This window comes from Diospyros lotus, chromosome 15 (genome assembly GCF_014633365.1).
Source record: "Diospyros lotus cultivar Yz01 chromosome 15, ASM1463336v1, whole genome shotgun sequence".
In the NCBI taxonomy this organism is placed as follows: domain Eukaryota; kingdom Viridiplantae; phylum Streptophyta; class Magnoliopsida; order Ericales; family Ebenaceae; genus Diospyros; species Diospyros lotus.
In genome coordinates, this window is record NC_068352.1 from 20957826 (window position 1) to 20977002 (window position 19177).

The following is a 19177-nucleotide window of genomic DNA, read 5'->3' on the forward strand; positions in this document are numbered from 1 at the left end:
GGGATGGGTGACATTGCCAGGCACATGAGAATGAGATTGATTATTAATAAAAGAATGTGGGAGACTGAGATTAATTAAAAATTTACAATTACTTGAAATGAGCATGACCCCTTAACGTCTCTTCAATTTTTAAATTTACTGTTTTTAATTAATTTTATTTTTTAATTAATTTAAAATCTAAAAATTGAAATGGGCATGACCCTTATGCAGCTACCTAGATAGTAAGAGAATCAGTAACATCTAAAATTAGATTCAGACAACAAAAAAGCATTAATGGAAACACAATGGCGGAAGTCGTGAAAATGAGCAAAGGCGAAACCTTGCAATGATATTTAGAATGGAAACAATCTTATTTGAATATTTTTTTTTCCTCAATTTGACAATTTTTTATCTAGGTGCATTCTATATGGTAGTTCTATATTAAAGGGTTAAATTCTTTATTCAAAGATAATGAAGAATAAATTATTCCATGGGATTGAAAATAAAAATATCTAGTGATGACTCATCTATTTAGACTATATCTAGTTTCTTTTTGTGTATTCAATCGTGGAAAGCAGTCTTATTTTTTTTTTTAGAAAACTAATCTATAGAAAATAAAAAAAATTAGAAAAAAGATGTTAAAATTCAAAAATCTCCTAAATTGAATACAGAAAATTTTGGTTTTAAATTTTCCAAATATGAACTGAAGTTAGAAAACTACTCGAAGTTGTTTAATTTCTAAATTTTCCTGAATAATTTTCAGCTTAGGCAAACGTGATTTTTCAATATTTTCCCCATTTTAAAAAAATCAATATTAATTGTGTTTCTATTAGTATCAGTATAAATTGTAAGAATGTGAATTTTAAAATTTACTAATAATAATATTAGACTGTTAACAATATAAAAAAAATCAATATTAATTGGAGCCAACTGGTATCGAGTGGGGGCCAAGTGACCCCATTGAAATTTATTTTCCTTTGTCATATATATGCAAAATTTGAGTGTTTACAGTTTTGTCCTATTGAAAAAATAAAAACAACACTTATAGTGTTTACAGTTTTGTCATGTATATATGCAAAATTCGCTGATTAAAAAATTACAAAAATTAGTTGAGAAAATTTGGCATATAAATCTTTTATCAAATAAAATGTCATATTGTAGTGTTCTTATAAGTTAGTCACATTAAATTTAATTTTGCAATGACATAATTTTAATTTTGTAATTTTTTTGGATTGTCACTCTCAATTATGATAAAAAGGGAGAATAAGAATATTGTTAAAAACTTTTGTGTGTATTAAAGTTTTGTCATCGTGAAAAAAAATAAGAGATTGTTGAGTTATGTTTTGATGATGAAATTCAAGCAAAACTTTAATAATTTTAATGAGATACTATTAATCGAGTAACACATTACTTGAGTAAACTTTTCTACAATCAATCAAGTATAAGTGTTTAGGAGAGAGTTTTAACCAACTTTCAAAACTATACTCAAGTACTTAATATTGTTAATCAAGAAAGACAAGCTATGAGTTTAAGATTAATCGAGTAAGGAAAGAATTAGTTGAGTAATAAAGTTATACTCGATTAACTTATTAGTGTAATCGAGCAATAAGTGAATACTCTAAGGTTGAATTGAGTATATGCTTGTTATACTCGAGTATTGCACTGAAGAACTTTAATCGAGTGTTCTAAATGATTTTTGACTAATTGTGATACTAGTCGAGTAATTATGTCAGTGTAATCGAGTAAAAATTAAGGTTAAATTGGCAAGTTTCTAGATATGTGTTGTTAATTGATTAAAAGAAAATAGTCATCAAATATTCCATCTTTTTAGTCGAGAAATTAAATTTCTTATTTAATAATTAATTAGGTGAAAAATATCAAATCTCTATATTTGAACATTAATAGACTAAGTAGTTAGGCTTAATCGAGTAACCCTTATCTTAGTTGAATAAATTTATGCCTTGGTCAAGCATAATATGTTAGATAGAGAGCGAGAGCAAGTTTGTGCAATTGTTTTATTATTAAATTAAGAGATTTCTTGTACTCAAGTAATGTCATATTATAATCGAGTATCAAGAAGATTTAATTGAATATCAAATTTAACTGGAATTATGATAATTCATAACCTTTGTATATTAGATATCTAATAAGCGGGCAACAGATTTTCACTTCCTGAAAATTATGAAGATATTCTTCTAGATCTTCCTTAATTAATTTGTCACGTGTTCATAAAGAAATGTATAGAAGAATGTTTTGGAAAGCCATGGTGACTACAGCAGTGAATGTTTGGCACGTGTTCACGCGTTTAGAAAGAAATGTATAGAACAATGTTTGAAAAGCCTTGGTGACTGCGCAGGGATTGATAAGACACAGAGGGAGACTTGACTGAAGTCTTGATTGCGTTTTGTAAAAAGAAAGAAAAAGAAAAATACTACTTATATAAATAATTGAATACTGATATGATAATTAAAAATATTAAATAATAAAAATACTCCCACTCAATTTACAGATTCACCACCTTTATCCCTGACTGTCTCATCTCTCCGCTACCATGGCCGCCTCTGCCTCGCCTCATCGCTGTCTTGCGTTTCCTTGCCGCCTTTGCCTTACCACCTCGCCGACTGTCACTACAATTGTCGTCTTTGGAGCAAGTCGGAGCATCTCTCGTCTGTGGCGGCTAAATGATTAGACTTCATCATAGGATAAAGTTTGATTCGGTCATTAGCCCTGTCATCCTATTAGTACAAGTAACACGGTACAAAAAAAAAATTATTTTCCCATGAACAAAACTTAAGCAAAACTTCAAAAATAGACATTTCGTTTGGTTGGCTAAATCATTCATTATCTTCACTATAATACTACTATGGGCATATGCTTATTTAGGAATAGTATATACATACATGTACATATGGTGTTAAAAAAAATCTAAGTCTATCATTTAGAAATATTTAAAATTTGTTTTCCCTATTCTTGGTAGTATCAAGATGTCATTGTGTCGAAATAAATTTGTGACCAGTTGTAATTTGCTTTCTATTAAATAAAGGAAAGATATGAATTTTGGATACCTAGCAACATAATTTCTCACGTGGGTGCTAGTAAGTCAGTGGGGAAATATAATGATTTATATATATATATATATATAATGACATTAAAATACAATGGATTTATGGTCAATTTGGTAAGCTCATACACTTGGCGCCTGGGACTAATCAACTAACATGTTTTTGTTTGTTTTTGTGAATCATAATTAGTTCTACTTTATCTTATTTCTCAAGGGGAAGTGTTGATTATGGCTTTTTTTCTTTTTGCGGATTTCTTTGAAATTGCATGTTCTCTCAACTACTTAATTGTAAAAAAAAAAATGTAAATAAAAGAATCTAATAAAACTTTAATCCTAAATAATTTAAATTTCCATATAAACTAAAAAATAAAGTTTAATATTTGAGCTTTTAAGGTAGTGTAGTGTTTGTTAATCAAAATATAGACAAAAAAATATGGAATATAAAAAACATTTCAAATAAAAGTATTTTTTATTGTATTTGTTAAAAAAAAAATTTAAAAAAAAGTCACATAATTTCTTATCGTGATTTTGAACCTGTTCTTTCCATGACCCTTCTTAATTGAGACAGGAGATCCAATATTTGAGGGAAATTTGCAAAAGTAGGACAGCCGGCAAAGAACTTTGCAAAAATAGGACTCTTAATTTTTTTTTGCAAAACTAAGACTTTTGAGAGTTGAATGGACTAAAATGCCCCCGATTTAAATCAGCCTACGATCCCCTTCGTCTTCTTCTTTTTCAATAGATCTTTTTCCTTCTCTCTCTATTACTCTATATATATAAGGTACATATATATATATATCCATCTATCATTTTTTTGTTTTTTTACCATTCTCTATAACCTAAATATATGTGTATATATTGTTTATGATTCAAGAGATATGGGTCTCTCTCATTCTCTCTCCATTATGTATCATATATTATACATGTACTGTGTGTATTTGCGTTGATGGGAGAGGAAAAGAGACAAATGGCGGCCATGTACAAGAAAATGAGAAAAACGATTGCAGTAGGGCCATGACATCGTTGATTGCGGTCGTGACTGATATATTCACTGCAACTGTTTTAGTTTCTTATCGTGGTCATGACAGATATCTTTAATAGATAAGTGTTAAAAATATATGTTAAGGATATTTGATATTTGTTAAAAATATCTGTTAAGGATATCGGTTTTGTTAAGGATATCGGTTAACAGATATCGGTTAACGTCCTTAACAGATATCGGTAAACAGATATCGGTAAACAGATATCGGTAACCGATATCTGTTAATCTGTTAACCGATATCCTTAACAGATATCTTTAACAAATATCAGATATTCTTAAATTACCTGCAATGGCTATGAAGACGAAGACCGACGAAGAAGCAACAACCTTAGATGCTTGGAACAGAGGACGAGTGAGAAAGATGTTCTGGTCGGCAGGGCGATTGGGGATGTACGTGCAAGAGGAAGAAGATGAAGGGGATCGTAAGCTGATTTAAATCGGGAGCATTTTAGTCCATTCAACTCTCAAAAATCATAGTTTTGTAAAAAAAAAATTAAGAGTCCCATTTTTAAAAAATTCTTCGTTGGTAGTCCTATTTTTGCAAATTTCCCAATAATTGAAGTAGATGTTAAAATGAGTCAGATAAGATTCTATCAAAAAAACTTATTTGTAAAGTTCAAATTAAGTTATCCAAAGAGAGGAAGAAATAAATTTATTGGAAAAACCTAAGATATATATATATATATTTATTTATTTATATAATGACGTGATACCACATTTTTCATAAATATTTTATCAAAATTGATTTTGGTCCAAACACGTCTTCCAAAAGATGAGCGAATGCCATGAAGAAATCAATGACTTCTCTGTAAAATAACAGTTTATACCGTTTTGGTGAGTTTTTGGCTGCAACGGAAAGATTCTCCTCCCAAAATCATATATATATACACGTAAATGCATGCCAACTCCAACATCTCACCCACAAGTAGAGATCAGCTTCGATCACAAAGCCAACAAATTAAAATATCAATAATTAGTAATGGCTTACGACAATGGAGTCTGTGATGTTAACAATGGCGATCTCCTCGGAGCCGAAGCCTACATTTGGAACCAAATGTTCGGTTTCATGAACTCTTTCAACTTGAAAACCGCAGTTGAACTGGGAATCCCTGACATCATCCACAACCACGGCAAGCCCATGAAACTTTCCGACCTCGTCGCTGCCCTTCCCATCAACCCATCAAAAGGCCAGTGCATCGGCCGCCTCATGCGCAGCCTGGCTCTTTCCGGCTTCTTTCTCGAGAAAATAGCCCGAGAAAATGAACTCCTAGAAACTGAGTACACTCTCACCCCCGCATGCCGGCTTCTCTTAACCGAGAATCCCTTCACTCTTTCGCCGTTCTTGCTGGCCATGCTCGACCCGAGTTTAATAAACTCGTGGCAATACCTGACGGCTTGGCTCCAGAATGACGATCCGACGGCGTTTAACACAGCCAATGGGACGTCGTTTTGGGATTACGCCGGCCATAAGCCGACTCTGAACTTCCGGTTTAACGACGGAATGTCGGCTGATTCGAGGTTGGTAGCGAGTGTGATGATTAAGGAGTGTAAGGAAGTGTTTGAGGGGCTAAGTTCGGTGGTGGATGTCGGCGGCGGGACCGGAACGATGGCCACCGCCATTGTCGAGGCCTTCCCGCACTTGAAGTGCACAGTGTTTGATCAGCCACATGTAGTTGCTAATTTGCAGGGGCGTAAGAACTTGAGCTTCGTTGGAGGGAGCATACATGATGTCTTCCCAGCTGCGGATGCAATTCTACTCAAGGTATTTTAAGATATATACCTTAAAATACCTTTATATATATATTTATACATATTATATTTCTTTATGTAATATGTTTTTGTGTGTAAATTATCTTTATATATATATTTATACATATTATATTTCTTTATTATCTTCACTTTCGACGATGTATATATACATATTATCTTCGTTTTTGCCAATGTATATACATATATATATATATATCTTTACTTTTACAGCTGAACTCTTACTTATATAATCTAAAATTGACAAACAGTGGATCTTGCACTTCTTGGGCGACGAAGACTGCATCACATTGTTGAAGAAATGCAAGCAGGTAATCCCAAGCAAAGAAAATGGAGGAAAGGTGATTATCATAGACATGGTGACGGGGATCTCCAAAGGAGCAGAAGAATCGGTCCAGACACAGTTCTTCTATGACATGCTAATGATGATTAATGTTGCAGGAAAAGAGAGAAATAAGAAAGAATGGGCAGAGCTGTTCTGCAAAGCTGGTTTTAGTGACTACAAGATCCATCCGATTTTAGGATTAAGGTCCCTCATTGAGGCATACCCTTAATAAATCAACATTTTCTATTTACTATTCACGTTAAATAAGTGTATAAGCTTGTTATAGTTCATTCATCTAAGTTAGATGATCATTGAGGCATGCCCTTGATGAAGTCAACATATATAGTTGTTTCACTAAATAGGCAAATGTTTTAAGTTCTATTTATATGTAACTCTTGATCATGTCATGGATTTGTACTAATTAATTAAGATTGGGAATGGGGAGCTCTACATTATGACCAATATATTTGCATAATTATAAATGTGTTTTTGTCCAAATCCTACACCTGCATGATTGTGTACATCTACACGAGATTGACAATGAGCAGGATCATTTTTTTTTTTTTTTGGGGTCTAATTTGTCCTTTATATAGGTTTTAAGAGAATATACAATTGGCTTAACCAATAAGAAGTTAAAAACAACAATAATAATGACTACAATTATACCTTAGATGAAAAAATCATACACTGTAACTCATACCGAGGAAAATTGACGTTAGTTGCTTGTTCTAAATACACCAATCTTAATTTATAATTCTTGCAGGAAATATATTTTATCCGTTAGGCATATAAATTGCTCCAAATTTGTGATTTACTTTTTGCTTCATTAATAATAGCGATTCAGCTTAATTCTTAGAATAATTATTTTCAGTACAAAACTTTGAACTGATTTATTGATTTTCTAAATTCTGAAATAAATCTCCATTAGAAAGAATGTTTGATACTAATTCAATGGTTGTGAACGCGCGCGCGTGTGCGCACGAGAGAGAGAGAGAGAGAGAGAGAGAGAGAGAGAGAGTAAGTGAAGACGCACAAGAAAGTCCTATAAGAATTTAGGATATAAAACAAAGCACAATGAAATTATTAAACATACAAAAGAACATAAAACACTTATGTAAAAAATTCAAATTAAAAAAAATTGCAAGTAGAAAGAACAAAATATTACTATAATAATATTATTACAGTAATTTTAGAGTACTGATCACCCATTTATAAATATGGCACCACACACCCAAGGGGGGTTGAATTAGGTGTTCATGATGATTTTAAAATAACTTATAGAGGTTTTTAAAGATAGATAGTAAAACAATGATGTATAAGTAAATAAAAAAAATTACTAGATGCATAAGAAGTTTAGAGTGATTTGGTTAAACTTATTCTATTCTACTACTTTACCTCTACACTAGATATTTCAAAATTCACTATTACTTCTTACTTAATCAAGTAGGCATTCTACCAAAACAGTTAGGAAATACAACTTTCTACTTATACACAAGTAGGCACTTTAGCACAACCTTTAGAAATTACAATAATGAATACAAAACGAAGATTGAGTATCAACTCTCAAGTACAATATATCTCAAATAAATACATAAAGGCTTAACAAGATAATACAAATGATATGTGTAGCCTTTTTCAGAGAAAAATGAAAGTTTAATCATTAGTAAGAAGAATGAATACAATTATAAGCTCTCCAATCACTTTATTTCTATCCATTAGTATTCTCTAGTGCTTCATTGGGCTATATTTATAGGCTTCTCCCATATATGAAGAAAGCTAGTTGTTTAGAGCTGTTGGGGAAATAAAGAGCCTGCAAAAACTAGCCATTATAGAATGTCAGTTTTGGAAATAAACAATAGTTTTCTTCAAAAAAATTGTAGCATGTATTGGCTTTGGACAAACGGTCGACTCTTTTATAAAAGGGATCAACTTCTTTGACAAATAGTTGACAGTTTTGAGAGACAGTCGACATTATATAGTTATTGTTGACTGTTTTTGAACTCACAATCAAACAACCGAGAGTTTGAAAAAAACCTGTTGATAATTCTTAAAGATTGTCGATCGTTTTTACTAAAAGCCTTAAAACAGTGAATAGTTTCAATAAATCGGTTGACAGTTTTGTCTTGTTTCAACAACCCAAGATACAAAGGGCCAAAATGGTTAATAGTTCCACTAACATGGTTGACAATTTTGGCTTCAAATAAATTGTTTCTTGAGATGAAAAATATTTTGATACTCTTGACACATTTCATTTCAAAACAAATACAAAAGATTGATTTCAAAATAAATATAGAAGATTTTGTAAACATTAAAAGGATATATATCCCTTAGCATTGATTGAATTGATCATTTTCTATTTTGAAAGATAAAATAAAATTTATTTTCAAATATCAAATATATAAAGTTTTTCATCATCAAAGCCAAAACAACTCCAAATATTGAAAAACCAGTTGAGAATTTTTGTGAGAATAAAAATCAATTGAATGTTTAAATTTAGAACATTAATCTAGAATGTATGCATTAAGTTAGTTGAGTTGTTTTAAAAATCAGTTCTAAAGAACCAGTTAACAGTTTCAAAAAAGAAATTTACAGTTTAGAAACTCGTAGTCGATAGTCATGAAAAATGGGTCGATAGTTTTTCACCAGATTTAATGTTTAATTGATTTTTTTTTTTCATTTTCAAGCTATTTTATTTGACTTCTAAAAGCTTAACATTATTTTAGGATCCATAAGATTTTGTTGATTTAAAAAGACAATTTCACAAACCACTTTCAAAAATTCACAAACCATTTAAGATCAAAATCTTGAAGTTCAAAACACTTATTACAACATATCAAAAATCTTTTAAGTCTAAAGGTGTGTTTGATTACATTACCTAGAATTTAATTCTAGATAATATTGTTTAGAAAATAAAAACCACCTCACCCCCTTAGAAAATGAATTCCATAGAAATAAACTTTAAATGCTTGTTTTTCATAGAAAAAGTGTAATAATTACATATTTTCCATGATAAATATATACAATCAAACATACTCTAATATCATCAATACTTTATTAAAATTTTGTGTTAAGATATACATCATCAAAATATTATCAAGATCAAGTAAAGATTTTTGTAGTCCAATTTGGGTGCTTGTTTGGTTCGAGATCTTTTCATTCATTTATCTATCTTATTGATTTTGTTTTTAGTCAGTTGATGTTGCCGGTTATATATTCTTTCCACTTATTGGTTAGATCCTTTGAATGGTAACCCGAAGGATTTGAGTTTTTGTAAAGCCATTGGTTAAATTGTCTGTTTCAGCATCTTTGACTTGGGAAAAAAAGAGGAGTCCGAGGTGAGAGAGGGAGAGTCCGTAGGGCAAGCTGACCATCCGCCATTCATTACATCATATAACATTTTCAAGGGTTTTTTTTTTTTTTTTAATTTCCGTTCAACACGTGCATTTATATATAGGATGTTTTCAAGAAATGAACAGCTCAGGTCCCTATCTTTCCAACATCGGGCACCAAAATCCAGAGCTAGCTAGTTGGATATATATAAGATTGTAATTATATTTTGAAAAAAATAATAACACTTTTTATAATTACGTTTTAAAAATTATAAATATTTTTGTTATGTATAAAAAGTGTTTATAGATTTTAAAAAATACACAGTTATTGCTATATAAAAGTATTTATAATTTTTAAAAATTAAAAACGTTTTTAATTTTTGGTAAGTTATTTTTAAAGTAATAGTTAGCATTATCCTAATTAGGGATGTGCATAAAATTGGTCTAATCGATTTAATTGAATCAAATCAACCGATTCGTTTAGTTCAATTCAGTTATTCATGGTGGGCAGTTCTGGTTTGATTAGCATTTTGTAAATATTTCAAGTAGTCAGTTCAGTTCGAATATTTGGGAAAAAATAACGGCAAAACCAAACCAACCGACCTGCGCTACCCAAACCCAAGTTCAAGTCCATTGTCTGTCCATTCATTGCTTTTTTCTTCTTGCGCAGCACACCTGATAGCCTGAGCCGAGACCGCCTCACCCCCCTCTCGTCCTCAACCTTCACCTCAACGTCGACTTCTCCCAACACCCATCCCTTCTGCACCCGATAGCCCGAGAGTCACCCCCCACCAGTCGAAGCATTTAACCCTAGGTCACCGGCTAGCCCTCACCTCGCCTTTGCCGTCGGCTTTCCCCCCACCCCACTTGTAAGTATATATGTTTTCTACTATCTAGTTGTTTATGTTTTCAGCTATTGTTTATGTTCTTTTCCATTTTTATCTCAAACCTGCATCTCCAATCACTTGTTTGATTTGATCAGAATATCTAAAGTTTGTTCACATCCTTCAACAGGGGAGGCAATTGCTATGAGCGGCATGGGCTTCCAGTTCTAGCACTATATCTTGGAATTATGGTCTGAATTATTGGTATAGATTCTTGTTTTAAACATGCAATGCTCTTTTATGTTAATTGGTATTGCTTATTTTCTTTAAGTTTAACTGAGTGAATGCCTAATGGTAGCTTTTTTGGTGATCTTAAGACTTATGACTATAAGGATTGCCTGATTTTGGTCTTTTTTGGGTTTTTGCAACTATGATTTTGGTCTTTTGTTGGGTTGGGTTTTCTAGAAACCTAATTTACTTCACTTGTGGTAAAATGAGAACAAAATGAAAGCATGAATTGTGTTGTTATTAACTTATTGTTTAATGGATGTTCTATGCACTCCTACATTGAAGGTATTTCTATCATTTTTATAATAAATGAAAGCATGAATTGTACATGGGATCTGAATTTTTGTTTATTAGTTATAATATTTTTTAGTTTTCTCCATTTTTCAGTTCTATGTACTCCTAGATTGAAGGCATTTCTATCATTTTTAGATGTGTGCCCTGGGTTTCTGTTGAAGATTGGTTAAAATTAAAAGTATACTTGTTGATGGTTTGAATGGGTGTTGAAGTTCCAGTGCTGTACTGAATTGAATGAATGTTTTATGTCAATTAGATTTTTTTTTAGTTTAATATTAGTTTTTGATGGAGTATTGAGTCTAGTGACAACGAATATCTTTTTTTCACCCAAAAATCTCATGATGCAGTTTGGTTAAATTGATTTGGAAGATGTGTGTCGGTTAAATCGATTTTTTTGTTTATATTTGATCTGGTTCGATTCGGTTATTGGGCTATGTTTTTAGTTCGATTTTTGGTTCAGTTAGTTTAAAGTCCAAATCGGTTAATTCAGTTTCAGTTATTTTGGTTAGTGTATCAAGTCGGTTCAGTTCAGTTATACCCTTAAGTTCGGTTTAGTTCAATTAGCTAAAATCGAGCGATTCAGTTCGATTATAACCGAATGCTCACCCCTAACCCTAATTAATAAAACATGCAATAGTACTGTTTCTATCTAGTGACACAAAACAAGGCATATTTATATTTATTGCTATTAATTACTTCTTAATATTTAGTATACTAAAGATAATATTAATCTTTTAGTCAATAGGAGATAATATTCATCTTTATTCTGTGCTGCTAAAATTACGAATAATTATCGAAATTGTCAAACAATTTACACAATAATAGAAAGTAATGGCACGTGCTTAGAACAAAATTAATTAGCGACTGAGATTGTAGGGAGTTCAAAGACACTGTTTACCTTAGAATTCTTAATTAATATATTAGTAAATGTACGTATAATTCAATGTATGTAAACGTACGTAATAGTAATTAAAAATAACAGAAGACTTGAACGGGTGATGACCGCCAAAATCTTATTTGCCAACGTAATAGAACTATTTTTACCGATCTAATTTGATTTCACTGTTATGGATGAAATGCTATGCCATTTAGTTTGAAAATGCTTATATTGAAAACATTAGAATATGATGAATGATGTTTTACTTCTTTTTTTTTGGAGACAGTTCAGGACACCAAGGAAACATGGCACAAGGCTGCCCCACCATACCATGAGAGAGAATGAAACTTCCAAGAGCCTGTAAACCTCCAAGAAAAACCAGAAACAAAACAACGCCTGAAGAACAAGACTGTCAACTAAACACAATAAACAAGAAGTCAACAATCAATACAGAAGGCTCCAAAGACATCGAAATCAAACCCACACTAGAGAGCCTAAAAATCAAACAAACAACAAAAAAGGAAAAACCAATTAATATTCTAGATACTGGCACATCCATCGCTGTAGTCATCTTCTGCAAGATCATTCAACCATCAACTAAGACTTGGAAAGGAGTCGAGAAATAGAGATGTGATAAGGTTGTGAGCTGGAGAGAGAGGGAGCCAAAAAGAGAGAGAGAGAATAAGTGAAGACACACAAGAAGGTCCTATAGAAATTTAGGATGGAAGCAGCGTAGCACGGTTGGTACTCGAGTAATAGATTGCAAATAAAGAATTTAGAATGGAAAATAAATCATGATTAAACCATCAAATATCACTATGATAATATTACTACAATAATTTAAGAGTATTGATCACCTATTTATAAATTTACCACTCATCTATAGATGTATATAAAAAATAATTTAAATAAATTTATAAATTATTAAAAATTAAATTAAATTTATCTGAACTTCTAAATTTAATTTGAAGTTCGGATATACTGACAAATTTGATTATTAAAAAATTAAATTTTGAGATAATTTAATAATTAAAAAATAAAATTAAATTAACATTTGTGACCATTAAGAATTGCTGCAAAATTTATTAATTTAATCATTAAAAAAATTAAATTAAATTAACATTTATGATGATTTTATAAAATTTATTAATTTATTTATTAAAAAATTAAATTAAATTAACATTTGCCGCAATTTTAAAGAACCGTCGCAAAATTTTAAAAATTAATCTAATATTCATATTAAAAATATATTAAATTTTGATAATTTATAAAAAAAACCTTTAAAAATATATGTTAACTCTTATTTTTATTTTTTAATCAATTAATTAATTTAATTTAATTCAATTATTTTATTTTTAATTTATTCTATTATTCTTTTAAAAAATATAGTTTTAATTTAATTTAATTTTTTAATTTTTAATTTATATTAAAAAATATAAAATATAATTTATAAATCTACCACTCATCTATAGATGTTTATAAAAAATAATTTAAATAACTACACAACATAAATAGAACTATTTTTACCGATCTAATTTGATTTCACTGTTACGGATGAAATACTATGCCATTTAGTTTGAAAATTCTTATTGAAAACATTAGAATATGATGAATGCACGGAGATAAAGCTCAAGCGAGTGAAACTTCCAAGAGCCTATAAACCAGGGTACGTACGTAGGGAAACATCAACCTCCAAGAAAAACCAAAAACAAAACAACGCCTGAAGATCAACAAGACTGTCAACTAAACACAATAAACAAGAAGTCAACAATCAACACAGAAGGCTCCAAAGACGTCGAAATCAAACCCACACTAGATCAACCCACACTAAAAATCAAACAAACAACAATAAAGGAAAAACCAATTAATATATATATATATTTTAATTAATATTCTAGATACTGGCACATCCATTGCTATAGTCATCTCCTGCAAGATCATTCAACCATCAACTAAGACTTAGAAAGGAGTCGAGAAATATAGATGTGATAAGGTTGTGATCTGGGGAGAGAGAGAGAAAGGGAGAAGATAATAAGTGAAGACGCACAAGAAAGTTCTATAAGAATTTAGGATTGAAAACAAAGCACAATGAAACCATTAATCATACAAAAGAACACAAAATTAGATTTACATAAAAAATCCAAATTGAAAAAAATCACAAGTAGAAATAACAAAATATCACTATATATGATAATATTACTACAATAATTCTAAGGTATTAGTTACCCATTTATAAATTTACCTATTAATCTATAGATGTGGTAAAAAAATTTCTAAACAAATTCATATTCTAATAAGAAGATGTGTCACGAAAAAAGATAAACCTTAATGAGTTATGAAGATAATTTTCAATTGTAAATATATCAATCACAATCAAATTTGAATTCCAAGTCAAAGTTATCACAGGTTTGATCAATGAGAAAGGGTGATAAGAAGAAATAAGAGGCTAAACAATGGGGGTTGAAATGGAAGAGGGGAGAGCCAATCAAGCAAGGAGTGGGAGAAAAATAGATTGCTAGAGTCATCGACAAAAAAACGTTTATCTACTCCTTGGCTATAAAACCTAAGTTGAGAAAAAAAAAAAAAAAAAAAAAAGAGAGAGAAAATTAATTATGTCCCTTATGATATTTTACTCCTTACATAGAATTTAATGTCTTTATATCATGCCTATAAATGGTATTCTCATACCCTTAATTAAACCTTTAAACAATTTAAACATTTTATATTTTTTAATCAATTACTAATTAAAGAATAAATTACAATAACTATTCTTGAGTTTTCCCAAATTACAAAAAGTACTCATCACATTTTACAAAGAAAAAGGACAAAACAAAAAATTATTGGTAGCAATTAACCGCTATCACCAATTACCCACTACAATTAAACCTATATAAGAGAAATAGATAGAAAGGGGGAGGGGGGGAAGGAATGCAATGAACCCCAGTGGAGTTTTTCCAATGCCAAACCCCATAATGAGGTTCAAGTGCATGTTAAGTTCGTTGGAATCTCGATTGGATCTTTAAAGGTGCATGTGTATTGGGGAGAGGAAGGTGGAGGGGGAGAATTAATTGGACCATACTAGCTAGTTGTTGAGTTGAGTTGTGCTCGGTTCGTTAGCGAAAGCTAAGGCTAGGCTTGGCCCATGAGCTCACATTGTGTTGCTAGGCCAAACCCAAGGCACAGGTTAAGCCAAATGGGAATTCTCATTTTTTGTGGAAAATAAAAAAGTTTTGAAAAATTTTATGTATTTAGATTTTTTAAGGTAATTACAAGATATGAATTTTTTGTGGAAATTCAAAATGTGAAGTTGGGAATTCTCTCTCTCTCTCTCTCTCTCTCTCTCTCTCTCTCTCTCTCTCTCTCTCTCTCTATATATATATATATATATATTATTGAATAGTTAAAATAAATGTATATATTACTACTAGGTAATTTAAATTTTAAACACACTAAGTCATTGATAATTTTATATGTTATGTTAATAATTAAACAACCAAATGCAAGAAAGTAAGATGCACTTGAAGAAGTTCATTAAAAATGATTCTCGTAACTTTAGCTTTTTACAAGAGTTATAAAACTTTTATGAATCCTTTGTCACAGCAAGATCCCTACCTTAAACCTGAGTTAATACAACAATAAATAAAAATTCTACACCTTTTTTATTATTGAGTACAAAAAAGAATGCACAATATTGGCTTTGCAATTGTAGCAACACTTCCTTTAGTCGTTAAGTTTATCTTTACTTGATTCATCTACTAACTCAATCATTTGTTGTTCGAATTCCAAATCAAGCCAAAAGGAAAACCACATTTTTATAGTGTTTTTGCTGACAATCTTGCCTTTTTGGATCCAACACTGTGTCACATGCAGAGAAAAACAAACTCCAATGATATAATGGACACTAAAAGGATTAGTACTTGCTGACCATGAAAACCAAAACTGAATATGTATATTGGTTTCAACAGCAACGAGGCAAAAGATTAAGATTATTAATTTCATCTTCGGAGAAACCATCTCCCTATTTAAATAAAAATCTAATTCCTTAAATGCACCAATTGTTATTTTAGTAGGTGCCTTTGTTGATTTTTTGTTTTAGAGTTCCTTTTGATTTTCCCTATCTAAATGCACCCATACTATCTTCCCTAGGTTTTAAACAATTCTCATACAATTTTTGCATTTCACTTATTAATTAAGTCCCTAGCTCGCATCTTTGGATAATCAACATTTATTTTCAAAATATTGAAAAGGTCTAAGAGCTTCATCAACCATCCACTTTTGTGGGATCTAGCTAGATAAGGTTGTAATACCCCATATTTGTGTGAGGTCACCATATAATTTGGATGAGTTTAAAATACCGAAAAGTGAGTTTGATAGTAAAATAAATCACCAAATCAGCTGTAGGGAATGTCTCAAGACTGAGATTTCAAAAGAAAATGGTATGTCGTTGTTAAACATCCCGAGATAGGATTTTTAGTAGCGAAACAAATTGGATCAGAGTTAGTTTTTGATACAGCTTCGATTCGGGCTAAAAAACTGAATTGTCGACAAGGAACGCCTCGGAACGTAGATGTTTAAAAGAAAATATATACTATTAACGAGTGTCCCGAGAATGTCTGGTATAGATTATAGTTGTTTAAAAAAAAAAAAAAGAATTGCAACATGAGGTATGGCCCCACAACTGGCACCGTCGCCGTCAAATCAACGACCAGGGCATGGCTGAACTTGGCATGGACGTGGGGGTGGTCTCTAGCTCACATTACCTCTGTGATTGATTGAGAGAGGCTTAAATTTGGTTATAAATAGGGGAGTTTTGGTCGAAGATTTCCATCAAAGTTCATAGGCCTAAATTGAGAGTTTGGGAAGGAGTTGGAACGTTTTGATAAGGGGCTTTTGTTCCCCAGGTCATGAGAAACAATTCTGGAGATTTTGAGAGATTTTGGAATGGTATAGGGGGTGTTTTCGCAATTATATATTTGGCCACCTATATATATATACATATTAAGTGAGAGTTTAAATCGGCTTGTAGAGTGAACGATCGAATGATCTAATAAGGGGTTTTTGGTCGCGAGGCTATGGGCAACTAGTCTGGAAAGTTTTGTGTCAATCGAAGTTCAAATCGGAGGTTAATTTGATTTGCCGGAGTTTGGTGGCAGGCGACTTAGACGAACTATTTTTGGCCAAATCGGAGGGCTTCCGGTGATTTTTTCCGATCTAGAGGGATATCATTGGGATCGACAAAGGGAGAGGAGTAGCCTAGTGTTGTCGGTTTAATTTTTCGGTGTGCCTACGCCGGAGAAGATGACCGGAGGTAATTTCTATATTTTTTAAATACTAAAAATATATGAAATTCGAGAAACAATAGAATTAAAGGAAATAAAATTCTGTAAAAATGTCCAGAAATTCAACAAAAAGGACTATTTTATTTTGATGAATTTTTATATTGAAATTTTATTGAGGAGATAATTATTTTGGATTTTTGAAAGGAAATGTAAATGGAAAATAAATATGAAATATTTTTATAAGATTCTGAGAAAAATCCAGAAGGACAATAAATTTATTTTATAATTTTTGGTGATTTTTCATGGAGGAGGTTCGAAGGAAATCAAGGAGAAATAAATTTTCTCAAGGAAAAGTAATTATGGAAATTGGAGAAAATAGGAGAAAAAACTGGAAAATTTCCAGAAAATTCTAGAGGCTTATAAATATTGTTTTATGAATTATTGTGGAGAAAAATTTGAAAAACAATGCTTGAAGAGGTATTTATTTGGAATTATCGAGAGAAAAATAGGAAAAAATTAGAGAAAAATTATGAAAAATTGAGAAAATAAATATTGATTTTCCTTTAAATACATATGATGTTTAGGGTATCGTTGAGGTTCAAGGTTGAACTATAGTGCGCCTGGCAGGAGAATCGAGGGCGGGCACGCATTTTTGAGGAATCTTGAACTTAGCCCCAAGGTGAGTGGTTCTACCAAAAAAACTTGTTTTGTGGCATGTGAATGGTTTGTTGTGAGTTGTTCAATCCAATTCTTGTGCATATTCTAGTCACTTTTGATCACTTTTGATTTATTGTGGGTGGTGCGACCCTATACTCGATTTTTGTTGCATACAAATGGTTGACACATGATAGGTTGATTTCATGTGGATGGTTCGTCCAAAATATTTTTTTATGTGCATTGGAATTCACGCATTGAAATGTTGTTGTTCGTAATTCATTTATATATGTTGTGGTTATGGCATTGGCATATCTTTTGTGTTATTCATGTGAGATGTTGAGATGTCAACCTGTGTTACGGCACTTGAGTGATAGCACTAAGGAAACGTGCCAACGATCAATTCCCATCTATGATGGGGGTTGAGAGTGGACACCACCCTTGCGAGTCAATAGTAGCGGGGCTGAGAGTGTACACTACCCTAGATCGGCTTAAGTGGCGGAACTGAGAGTGGATACCATCCTAGGTTCTTTTGAGCAACAGCATTGTTTCCAAGGTGAATGTGGATTCCCAGGGATAGTGTTGATCATCTGGTGGCCATGGTTTGTGTTGATGAGACCCGGAATGCCTTTGAGTGGAAACATAATGATGACGAGGTGATTTCCGAGTTCACGCATTGATGTTGCCCCTCTTAAGCTAAGATTGGGTTATGCCGATGTAGTCGAGTTGCCTTTAGAGAAATTTGCTCTTTCCCCATGGTATGGGTTAAACACTGTATAGGATTCTCTTGAACTGGGGTGTGTCGAGATATGTCGGTTTTGTTCATGGTCTTGCATATATCATGAAAATATTTTTGAACTCTCACTTAGATGATTCAGCATCTAATTTTGGACTATGTCCCTGGAATATTCAAACGTTCTAGGTGAAAGCAGTGACGCTAAAGGAAAAGACGTGACTGAGATGTAGCCGTTATGTTTAGTTTTTGTAGGTCTTTGTTTATGATTACGATGTTCAGAGGTTATGTTATATTTTGATATTTTCACGTGAAATATTGATTTGGTTAATTGACTATAAAAGGAAATTGTCGGTTATATATCATTGAGGTTTCGATCTTGTTTCCGCTTATCTAAATGAAATTACTAATTATAGCTTATTATTTTAAATTAATTTTCTAAGATGGTAGATCGAGATTGTCAGGGTTAAATTTACGCTGTGCCTATGTTGAATGATTGTGGAAAAAAAAAATATCCCTGAAATCTCGAGTTAATGCACACTGGGAAAAGCATGGTGTTACAAAGGTGGTGGAAAAATCACCTCCTATTATATTTTAGATTTGCTTCCATTGGTGCAAGAAATGGCATTTTTTTTTTTGTACTTTATATTCTCAAAAACATTGTTCTATAATGAATGTTTATGGTAAAAGAAAAATAAAAACTATATTGTTGGCAGGGATAGATC

The 19177-nt window shown here is 31.6% G+C and overlaps 1 protein-coding gene across 1 annotated transcript; it reads left to right on the forward strand.

Moving 5' to 3' along the window:
- The first annotated feature begins 5022 nt into the window (after positions 1 to 5022).
- On the forward strand, positions 5023 to 6686 carry LOC127792670 (trans-resveratrol di-O-methyltransferase-like). The gene is made up of 2 exons (XM_052323283.1): positions 5023 to 5844; positions 6101 to 6686. Exons 1-2 carry the CDS (start codon positions 5062 to 5064, stop codon positions 6401 to 6403), a joined length of 1086 nt encoding a protein of 361 aa, XP_052179243.1. The 5' UTR covers positions 5023 to 5061; the 3' UTR covers positions 6404 to 6686.
- Positions 6687 to 19177: the final 12491 nt, after the last annotated feature.

What these genes read in the sequence shown, in the direction of transcription:
- LOC127792670 (XM_052323283.1), top strand. Translation starts at nt 5,062, where the DNA reads ATGGCTTACGACAATGGAGTCTGTGATGTTAACAATGGCGATCTCCTC. An exon ending in CGGATGCAATTCTACTCAAG is followed by an intron (nt 5,845 to 6,100) that starts GTATTTTAAGAT and finishes ATTGACAAACAG; the next exon opens with TGGATCTTGCACTTCTTGGG.